This window comes from Oncorhynchus masou, chromosome 31 (assembly GCF_036934945.1).
Source record: "Oncorhynchus masou masou isolate Uvic2021 chromosome 31, UVic_Omas_1.1, whole genome shotgun sequence".
In the NCBI taxonomy this organism is placed as follows: domain Eukaryota; kingdom Metazoa; phylum Chordata; class Actinopteri; order Salmoniformes; family Salmonidae; genus Oncorhynchus; species Oncorhynchus masou.
In genome coordinates, this window is record NC_088242.1 from 41,261,666 (window position 1) to 41,272,888 (window position 11,223).

The 11,223-nt window shown below is 45.1% G+C and overlaps 1 protein-coding gene across 2 annotated transcripts in view; it reads left to right on the forward strand.

The window, feature by feature from the left end:
- The window catches only part of LOC135523946 (netrin-3-like), a 106,223-nt gene extending 95,353 nt beyond the window's left edge, over nucleotides 1-10,870 (forward strand). Inside the window, exons 6-7 of one of the 2 annotated variants that reach the window (XM_064950980.1) lie at nucleotides 4,493-4,570; nucleotides 4,818-10,870. In XM_064950980.1, the coding sequence (XP_064807052.1) occupies nucleotides 4,493-4,570; nucleotides 4,818-5,209 (470 nt within the window). In that variant the 3' untranslated portion in view covers nucleotides 5,210-10,870. The remainder of the gene's footprint in view (nucleotides 1-4,492; nucleotides 4,571-4,817) is intronic. The other variant, XM_064950981.1, reaches the window with a different exon arrangement.
- The last annotated feature ends 353 nt before the right edge of the window (nucleotides 10,871-11,223 follow it).

Here is an 11,223-nt window from a genome sequence, read left to right on the forward strand (position 1 = left end):
TTGGCTACCGAAACGAACCGAAAATTCAGTCACCAAAACGTCAAACTTTTTCCGAATTAACTCCATAATATCGACCGAAACATGGCAAACGTTGTTTAGAATCAATCCTCAAGGTGTTTTTTCACATATCTCTTCATTGATATGCAGTTCGTGGAAGCCTGCTTTCCCGTCAGAACCGCATGGAAAAATGCCAGCAGCTGAAAAAGACGCACCAATTTCGACGGAGGACACCAGGCGGACACCTGGAAAATGTAGTCTCTTATGGTCAATCTTCCAATGATATGCCTACAAATACGTCACAATGCTGCAGACACCTTGGGGAAACGACAGAAAGGGCAGGCTCATTCCTCTCGCATTCACAGCCATATAAGGAGACAATGGAAAACGGAGCCTCAAAAATCCTGCTGGTTTCCTGGTTGCCGTTTCATCTTGGTTTTGCCTGTAGCTCCCGTTCTAGGGCACCCACAGACAATATCTTTGCAGTTCTGGAAAATTCAGAGTCTTTTCTTTCCAAAGCTATCAATTATATGCATAGTTGAGCATCTTTTTGTGACAAAATATCTTGTTTAAAACGGGAACGTTTTTCATCCAAAAATGAAATTGCGCCCCTAGAGTTTCAAGAGTTAACAGTTTTCAGTTTTCAAAAGGGTTTTCTAATTATCAGTTAGCCTTTTTAAAATTATATATTTGGATTAGCTAACACAACGTGACATTGGACAACGTGCCATAGGGTTTCTGGCATGATAGTGTTGATGTGAGCCATGACCAGCCATTGAAAGCACTTCATGGCTACATACGTGAGTGCTACGGGGTGTTAATAATTTAGGCAGGTTGCCTTCGCTATCTTGGGAACAGGACATTTTTGGTCTGTTTAAATATTAGACTTACAGGGAGAGGTTTAAAATGTAATTGAAGACACTTGCCAGTTGGTCCACGCATGCTTTGAGTACACGGCCTGGTCATCTCTTTGGCCTCGCAGCTTTGTGGATGTTAACCTGTTTAAAGGTCTTGCTCACATTGGCTACGTGATCACATAGTCATCCCGAACAGCTAGTGCTCTCGTATGCTTTAGTGTTGCTTGCCTCAAAGCAAGCATAAAAGGCATTTAGCTTGTCTGGTCGGCTCGCGTTACTGGGCAGCTCGTGGCCGACAAGCTTCAGAGCCGGTGTAGTAGGCTTCAATCTGAGTCCTGTATGGACGCTTTGCCTGTTTGATGGTTCATCTGAGGGCATAGCGGGATTTCTTATAAGCATCCGGATTAGTGTCCCCCCTCTTTAAAAGCGGAAGCTCTAACCTTTAGTTCGGTGCAGATGCTGCCTGTAATGGAGTAAAGGCGGTCTAGAGTTTTCCCCCTCTGTTTGCACATGTAACATGCTGGTAGAAATTAGGTAAAACCGGGCTCCTGAGTGGAGCAGTGGCCTAAGGCGCAGTGGTCGAAGGCACTGCGCCGCATTGCTAGCAGTGCCAGTCGAGAATCTGGGTTTGAGTCCAGGCTCTGTCACAGCCGGCCACGACCGGGAAACCCATGGGGCGGTGCACAATTGGCCGAGCATCATCTGGGATAGGGGAGGGTTTGGCCAGCAGGGATATCCTTATCCCATCTCGCACTAGCGACTCCTGTGGCAGGCCGGGCGCAGTGCACACTGACATGGTCGCCAGGTGCACGGTGTTTCCACTAACACATTTGTGCGGCTGGCTTCCGGGTTAAGTGGGCATTGTGTCAAGAAGCAGTGCTGCTTGGTTGGGTTGTGTTTTGGAGTTTGCACGGCTCTCGACCTTCGCCTCTTCTGAGTCCGTACGGAGTTGCAGCGATGAGACAAGACTGGAATTGGATACCACGAAATTGGAGAGAAAAGGGGGTAAAAGTAAAAAATAATTATAATAATAAAATAAATTAGATAAAATGGATTTAAATTTGCCTGCATTAAAGTCCCTGGCCACTAGGGGCGTTGTTTCTGGATGAGGATTTTCTTGTTTGTTTATGCCCTTTTATTCTACCTCAGGTGAGCAATACCTAGAGACTTTAGTATTAGACATAGCGAACCAGAAGTTTTTAACACTGAGCTCTTCAGTAAGGCCATTCTACTGACAATGTTTGTCTATGGAGATTGCATGGCTGTGTGCTCGATTAATATACACCTGTCAGCAACGGGTATGGCTGAAGTAACCGAATCCACTAATTTGAAGTTGTGTCCACATACTTTGTTTTATATATAGTGTCTATCAAATAAAATGTTATTTGTCACATGCACCGAATACAAAAGGTGTAGACCTTACAGTGAAATGCTTACAGACCTTAACCAACAATGCAGTTTTAAGAAAAATAAGACCTTATATACATACCGTACATACACACGCACAAGCATATATGTACACAAACAACACTTTAGAGCCCCTATGGTTAAAAGCCAGGGAACAGGTTGAACCTTCCTTTTCTACTTGACTGGCCGGTTGAATTGCTCTCCCACATCACTAAGTGTGTTTTCTCTCCACTCCTATAGTTCGACGTTCAACAGATTTATTCAGCTCTCCCCATGACAGATTCAGTGTGGCCTACTTCATCAATTCATTCAATGCGCCCCTTCCACAACTCACGCACCCACGCACTCATACCAAATCCCTCTCTCTTTCACGTACTCACACACACATTAACCCAGGTTTGTTTAACTGTGGTTTATTGAAAGCTGCTGTGAGTGAGAGGTATAGGCACTAGGCAGCTGCTCTGGCCTCTCTCTCTGCTTGTCACTAATAAAAGGTCCATCACTCTGATATATATGGGCCAAGCCTCCCTGACATTTTTACTGGCTCCTCGGCCTCCTCTCTCGTCCTCCTCCCCCTCCTCCTCCTGCCCTAGTCTGTTCCGGCTCTCTCCAAACCCTCAGCAAAACGAGCGCATGCGACTTACCCAGAAACCGTTTCTTGGGCCACATTCCTGCAAGCAATCACTTTTATTTAGTTTGGTTTTGGAGGGCGAGACCGCTTCCCTTCACAACTTCTGAATGTATTCACTTTGAAGGCAGCTAGAGAGGGAGACCAAGGAGTTCGCAGATATCCGGGCTCAGTGTCTTTGCGATTTTTACGCTAGCTGTAAATGCAACCTGGTGTCTTCTGGACTTTTCCGTGTGTCCCTTTCAAAAGCCTGAATAAAATGAGTTCAGACACCAAGCTCCCTGGCTTGCTCACTAGAAGTCAGGTCAGCAACTCTGTGTCCCTCTGTGACCTTTTAAACCAAACCATATATTAAAGTACACCATCCTTTTATAATCACAAACTGTAGGCAAAACTAGTACTGTAGAGGTGGTTTAATGAACATGCTTGACCCTTTGGTCCTTTTCTATGATGCAACACCCACTAAACATGTTCAAGAGAAACACATTGACCACAGGGCAGCTTCTTCCTCCGTACACGTACATCAGTCAGCTTTGTGGTCTCTTTCTGGTCGTGGTCTCCCAGCCATCCAACCATGACTACTTCCATACAAGCTGTCTATTCTCTGGGCCCCAGAAAGGCAGGAAGACATGTCAAACGGAACACTTCCCCCCCCCCCCTCTGTAATATTTCACCGGCCGCGACTCCCCCACCGGTTATTGCAAGGGCTTACATGTGATTTGTCTAAGGTCGTATTTTACTCCAACTAACCCGACCAAACCTAACATTTCCTTTATCCAGGCGCCTGTCTCAGAACCCCGGCACATGTGGTGTGTGTGTGTGCGTGCGTGTACGCATACGGCCGTTTGTGTGATTACCTGTGTGTGTTTGCGTGCCTGTGTGTGGGTGCGTGTGTATGTTTGTGTCTCTTGGTGTGCATGTGTGTGTGCTACGTGCATGTGATATGTGCATTTAATTGAAAACACTCTTGGTGTGTGTTTTCAGTGTGCAAAAGCCTGCTGCGTGTAATGATTCCTAATGTGTATTCCAACTTCTAATGTGAAACAGTCTTAGGTGTGTAATAGTTCTGAAAATGTAACCATGTCACCATCTTCACTTTTTTATCATCTCCAGTGTGTAACTATTGTCTTGTTATGTGCGTAATAGTCCCTATATCTGTGAATGTCCTGTTTTGTGTGTAAGTGTGTAACTATTCCCAGCAAGTTAGACTTCCAGACGTGAGACTGGACTTCCAGACGTGAGACTGGACTTCCAGACATGAGACTGGACTTACAGACGTGAGACTGGACTTACAGACGTGAGACTGGGCTTACAGACGTGAGACTGGGCTTACAGACGTGAGACTGGACTTCCAGACGTGAGACTGGACTTCCAGACGTGAGACTGGACTTCCAGACGTGAGCCCGGACTTCCAGACGTGAGCCCGGACTTCCAGACGTGAGCCCGGACTTCCAGACGTGAGCCCGGACTTCCAGACGTGAGACCGGAAGTCCAGACGTGAGACCGGAAGTCCAGACGTGAGACCGGAAGTCCAGACGTGAGACCGGACTTCGAGACATGAGACTGCCTATTTGTGTGTGTAAAAGGTACTCTCTTTTATCAGCAGATTGTGAGTCATATTGCAAACCAGTGAAAGGGAATCTGAAAATCAACATGAAGAAATACTGCAAGAAAGACTATGGTGAGTGATTGAACAGACGAATACAGGCTATTTATTTATCAAGCATGATTGGTGAATATGGTGAAAAAAGAAAGTACCCATATTGGATCTGTGACTTATAACAGTGCATTATCAACCCAGCACTCCAAAACATGATTTTTAGTAGCTATATGTTATTACTAACAAAAATGAAAAACTAATTGAAAATACTATTCTATACTGTACCTGCAGCAGTTGTAATGGTTGGTTTGTCTGTGTGTCTCGTCAGCGGTGCAAGTCAACGTGTTGGACATGGAGACAGTGGGCGACTGGGCCAAGTTCTCTGTCAGCGTGGTGTCTGTCTACAAGAGCCGTGGCGAGCCACTCAAACGGGGCGACAACGTCCTGTGGATTCACATGAAGGACCTGGCTTGCAAGTGTCCAAAAATCCAGATGAGCAAGCGCTTCCTGGTTATGGGCACTAGCGATTCCGGGCCTGGGGGTTCTGTGCCTGGGGGTCCCAGAGCTGGACCAGGGGCCATAGGGGCCACTGCAGGAGCAGAGCGAATAGGGCTCCTGGCCGATAAGAACAGCCTGGTCATCCAATGGAGAGACATTTGGACACGGCGCCTCCGGAAGTTCCAGCGCAAAGAGAAGAACGGCAAGTGCAGCAAAGCATGATGGGAGAGAGAGCAGCACATCCCATCCAACACCACCCCCACCCATACTCCTACCCCCCATGACCCCTTCCTAGCTGTCAGCTAGTTCACAAACACGACCCCACCCCCAACTCCCTAAAAACCCTGAACCCCAAAGCGGGGACACTGCACATTACAGAGACTGCATGTATTTTGCCTGTTTAAGGACCACTTTGTGTATATTATATAACTACTTCATTTTTATTTTGTGCTTTAATCATGGGACTCTTATCTATTGGTCTGCCTTAAAAAGGGATCATTAAAAAGGTACGAAATGACAACGACAGCAAAAATGTCCACTCTTGCCCCCACTCACAACCCCCCCCCCCCCTTCAGACTGCTTTAGTCCCCCCTCCTGTCACCATGTTTTAGTGTTTTGAAACAGAGTTCACATTTCCGTTCTTGTACCAGGAGTATTTATGAAGCTCGGATAATCGGAGAGAGAGAGAGAGACTGATTTTTTTGTGTTGTAGCAAAGTCCCTCATGCAGGCTGCAACCAATGAAAAGAAAAACTGCACAACCTCAGCTCGTCTGCCTACTCCACCACTGTTTCACTGTCTCTAAGCCCCCACCTTGTTCTATGCAACTGAGATTACTAGCCTAGAGAGGCCATTTTGCCTTGTACTCTTATTCCATATGTAAGATATGTAGACATCAACTCTCTGCAGTAGCATCTCTGGACCAGACCCCACAAAGGCTGCATCCTCGTCCACAGAGGATCGTCACCACAACAAGGGCTGTCCCCACAGGGGACTTCTCCACCTCCAAACCTCACTTTTACCACCACTGCCATTGCAGTATATACATAACATCAGACAGGCACCTGCTAGACTCTAGTCTACACGCTACAGCTGTTGACAATGACCCCACCACTCACTCACTGGTTCTACAGATCCAGTCATAGACAGACAGTGACACTGCTTAGAGATGGACTAACTCTAAACTCGAATAATGTTGCTCCTTTATTCTATATTCACGTAATTCTGTTCTCAGATTCCTATACTCCTACCGACACACTGTCTCACTATCTAAGTGAAGTCCCAGAACACATGCACCCCCCCCCTGCCTGCGCTCACACCATGAGCAGGAAATTGAACCATGCATCATTATCTGACTAAATATATATATTATTCTTTTTTAGAGAGAGAGAGAGACTCCAGCAGAGTGGAAAGTAGCCCGCTTCAGAACAGAACAACAGCCAATACCCCAAACTTCAGGAGGATATTATGCATAATGTCTTCCTTTGTTTGTTGATAAAAAGGTCACATGTCATTGTGTGACCAATATGTTTATTATTTCTGTCTTTCTCTCTTTCTACCACTTTTGACGATGTGTCCAATGACGGACTGGTGATCGCTTGCCAAGAGAAGAGCTCAAAACAAAGAGTGCCATTTCACGAAGAACAGAAAAAGGTTTAGCTCTACCTTTTGAACTGTAGCTTTTTGACAAAAGAGTCCGGAAACTTCTAGGCGACATGTTTTTTGTACATTTGCATATTTGTGGTTTTGCTGGTCTGTCCGATGCAAAGAAAAAAGCTACAATAAGCAGAGCAAGGAATTAACAAATGTTAACATCACAATCCAGAGGAAACACCCTTCGTCATCTTGCCGACACCTGACCCCTCTCTTCTGTTGCCAATAATGCATCGGGCTGTTCCTACATTTAATCAAGAAAATTAGAAAATCAGGCCAGAAACGAAACCATAAAGGAATGTCTGTTTGCTCTTAATGCTGATGTTTGTCTTTGGCCTTACTTCATTTATTTACAAAGAGCGTACAACGTAAAGACATTGTTAAGGGGTCATTCTAGCGAGCAGTAATGTTATGCTAGTGGTTGGTTGGCTGCAGTGCTATGTTTGGTTTGTCACATTTTCAAGCCCCTCAGAAGTGTCTCTCCCTCTCTCCTTGTCAGGCCTCTGTTCTTTTCTGTTCTGTAACGTGTGTTTCTGTGTCTTAGATAAGTGACAGAAGTCAGCTGCAGTCCTTATTAAGTGGTGTAGGTCCTGTTTCCATTTTGAGTTTTCCACACTGAGTGTACAAACATGCAGGCTCTTTCCATGCAGGTGAAAGCTATGCTCCCTTATTGATGTCATTTGTTCAATACACTTCAATCAGTGTAGAAAGGATAAAGAAGGATTTTGAGGCCATTGAGAGTGAAGACAAAATATTTAAGTGCCTTTGAATGGGTTATGGTAATAGGTGATAGACCTTCCTGTTTACATGTGCCAAGAACGGTTTTTCATGCTCAACAGTTTTCTGCGTGTATCAAGAACGGTCCACCACTCAATGGACATCCAACCAACTTCATACAACTGTGGGAAGCATTGGAGTCAAAATGGGCGAGCATTCTTGTGGAACGCTTTTGACGAATAGAGTCCATGCCCCGACGAATTGAGGCTGTTTTGAGAGCAAAAGGGGGTGCCAATCAATATCAAAAATGTGTTCCTAATGTTTTGTACACTCAGTGTCTATAAATGAGACGATGCCAACTGTAAAAACTACATACAGACACATGGTATGATTGTACTTTCTTCTGAGATCATGTTGTTGCAGCGAAGAATGTTTACTAAATATTGTCAGTCCAAAAAAACTGAATGGATTTAGAATTTGTTGACACAAATTGTGCCTGTCTAGACTAAGTTTAATGGGTAATGGTTGTGGGTCCTCCTTCATACACTATATATACAAAAGTATGTGGACACCCCTTCAAATTAGTGGATTTGGCTATTTCAGCCACATCCAGTGCTGTCAAGTGTATTAAATTGAGCACACGGCCATGCAATCTCCATAGACAAAACGGCCTTAATGAAGAGCTCAGTGACTGTCAACGTGGCACCATGATAGGATACCACCTTTCCAACAAGTCAGTTAATCAAATTTCTGCCCTACTAGAGCTGCCCCGGTCAACTGTAAGTGCTGTTATTGTGAAGTGGAAACGTTTAGGAGCAACAATGGCTCAGCCGAAAGTGGTAGGCCACACATGCTCACCGAACGGGACAGCCCGAGTGCGGAAGCATGTAACGCGTAAAACTTGTCTGTCCTGGGTTGCAACACTCACTACCGAGTTCCAAAGTAACATCAGCACAAGAGCTGTTCTTCGGAAGCTTCATGAAATGGGTTTCCATGGCCGGCCGATCAGCTGCGCACATGCCTAAGATCACCATGCGGAATGCAAGTGTTGGCTGGAGTGGTGTAAAGCTAGCTGCCATTGGACTCTGGAGCAGTGGAAAAACGTTCTCTGGAGCGATGAATTGCGCTTCACTAAAAGGCAGTTCGACGGACGAATCTGGGTATGGCGGATGCTAGGAGAATGCTACCTGTCCCAATGCGTAGTGCCAACTATAAAGTTTGGTGGAGTAGGAATAATGGTCTGTTTTTCATGGTTCGGGCTAGGCCCCTGAGTTCCAGTGAAGGGAAATCTTAACGCTACAATGACATTTTAGAAGATTCTGTGCTTCTAACTTTGTGACAACAATTTGGGGAAGGCCTTTTCCTATTTCAGCATGACAATGCCCCGTGCACGAAGCGATGCCCATACAGAAATGGTTTGTCAAGATGGGTGTGGAAGAACTTGACCGGGCCTGCACAGAGTCCTGACCTCAACCCCATCAAACACCTTTGGGATTAATTGGACCATTGACTGCGAGCAAGGCCAAATTGCCCAACATCAAGGACCTCACTAATTCTCTTTAGCTGAATGGAAGCAAGTCCCCACAGCAATGTTACAACATCTAGTGGAAAGCCTTCCCAGAAGAGTGGAGGCTGTTATAGCAGCAAAGGGGAACCAACTTTATATTAATGCCCATGATTTTGTAATGAGATGTTTGACAAGCAGGTGTCCACATTCTATTGGTCATGTAGTGTATGTATCAATGTTTGCGTCCTACGATGTTAGTTCAACATTTGTGTAGCACAGTGCTCTGAAAACCTATCCATAACCAAAGTGAACTAGGTTGTTTTCCGTAAATGTTGGTGTAATATGTCACTGTATTTCTTAGAACAGTAACGAGGTCAGACAGAACCACTGACATTTCCAAGTAGAAGTAAAGGAATTCCCAGAGATGGAGTTTCACAAAAATGCAGAACCAAATCATCTGATTATTCATGTATTTCCGTCCATGACAAGCTGTCTAACAGGTGTTGCTACAGTAGTCACTATTTCCTGGCCTGATATATGGGGATAGCGTTGGCAGGTTTGATGGATGTCCAGAACCCCTCTCAGACTCCGTAACTAACCTGCTTCCTCACAGGGTTATACTGCACTGTCTACAGTGCCTAGCTGCTCAAGTATGAACTTCAACACTTCATCATATAGCCTGGTCCCTGATCTGTTTGTGCTGTCTTGCCAACTCCTATGGTAATTTGCCATAGGAGTTGGCAAGACCCCACAAACAGATCTGGGACCAGGCTATATATCATATCCAGCATTGCAAACATCACTACACTCAGTTTCCATTTTCTTCCTCTTTGATCTTGGACTAGAGATACTGTAACAATCTTCATTAAACCCTGCCGATGTTTAGAAATAGAAACGTGCCCCTCGTGAAAGCCATTTTGCAGTCTTCATAGGGTGAGTCACCCTGTTGTTTTACGTTAACAAGCCCAACAGCTTGGTAGTGGAACCGGGGTCCACTACCAAGCTGGTTGTTTTGGTTTTGTCTTTGTTTTCCTTTAGCAGTATTTATAATGTCCACAGGTAGGTGTGTGTGTGTGTGTGTGTGTGTGTGTGTGTGTGAGAGAGAGAGTGAAAGAGAGCGAGGGTGTGTGTGTGAGCTTGAAGGGAGAGCGAGAGAAAGTGTGTTTGTGAATGAATGTGTTTGTTAATAATACCTTCGTTAGTACCTTTAAAACAAAGAGATATACACACACATGGAAAGTGAGGAAAAGTGAGTTAAGGTTAAAGAGGTTGTAGGAGAGCGTTTGCCCATTGAGTATAATATGTAAATACGTACTGAACTGCCCATACTTTTTCTGTCATTGTCTTTGCTTAGCCAATTCCTGACCTAACAAGCCAGAGAGACAAACTAAATGATTATACATTCAACATTTAGGTACATATCCAAGCCCAAAATGATTGTGACCACAACAGTAGACCTACTGCCACCAGGTGTTATTTAAGCAATAAGGCATTATGGGGTGTGGTATATGGCCAATATACCACGGCTAAGGGCTGTTCTTAGCACGACACAACGCGGAGTGCCTGGATACAGACCTTACCCGTGGTATATTGGCCACATACCACAAAGCTCCCAAGGTGCCTTATTGCTTTTATGAACTGGTTACCAACGTAATTACAGCAGTACAAAGAAATGTTATGTCATACCCGTGGTATACGGTCTGGTACGGTCTGTCAGCCATTCAGCATTCAGGGCTCGAACCATAACACTACTTATGAAATATGTGAAATCTTGCTCAGGGTCATTCAGTGAAATGCTGCCTCCCCTTTCCTCCTCATGACGTTCTGGCCACAGTGTTAACGTATGGTGCACTACTCACACAGACATTGTCCATCTGCCTTGGGGTGTTGCCTTCCGCCCCATGCACCCCCCTTTCTTCACTTGTGTTATTATGAACTCTTCCTTATACATTTTCCTCTGATGCAATGACCACTGACTTTAAATAGTAAATGACAAATAAATTATTAGTTAATTCAATATTTACATTGTCTGTCTTTGTTTGTGTAGCCGAGGTAAACGCAATTGTTGTAATTTCGGCCGGGACCCAACGGTCTGTGTGTGTGTGTATGTATTCCCGTGTGTGGTGCATGTGCTCTTATACTGATGACTAATTCCTTTCTGATTTTGGGTGCTGCACGGGGCTGACCATGAGGGTGAGAGTCTGCGCCTGCATCCTGCTCTGGTGTTCTTACTCAAAATGTAGAAAGAAGGGTCGGACTACAGAAAAAGGCAAGACTAGGGATGTCGTCGGGAGAGGCTGGGTGGCTCCCCATCCAATGCACAGCTAGAGCTGAAGCTTTGAAAATAAACAGTGGATGCA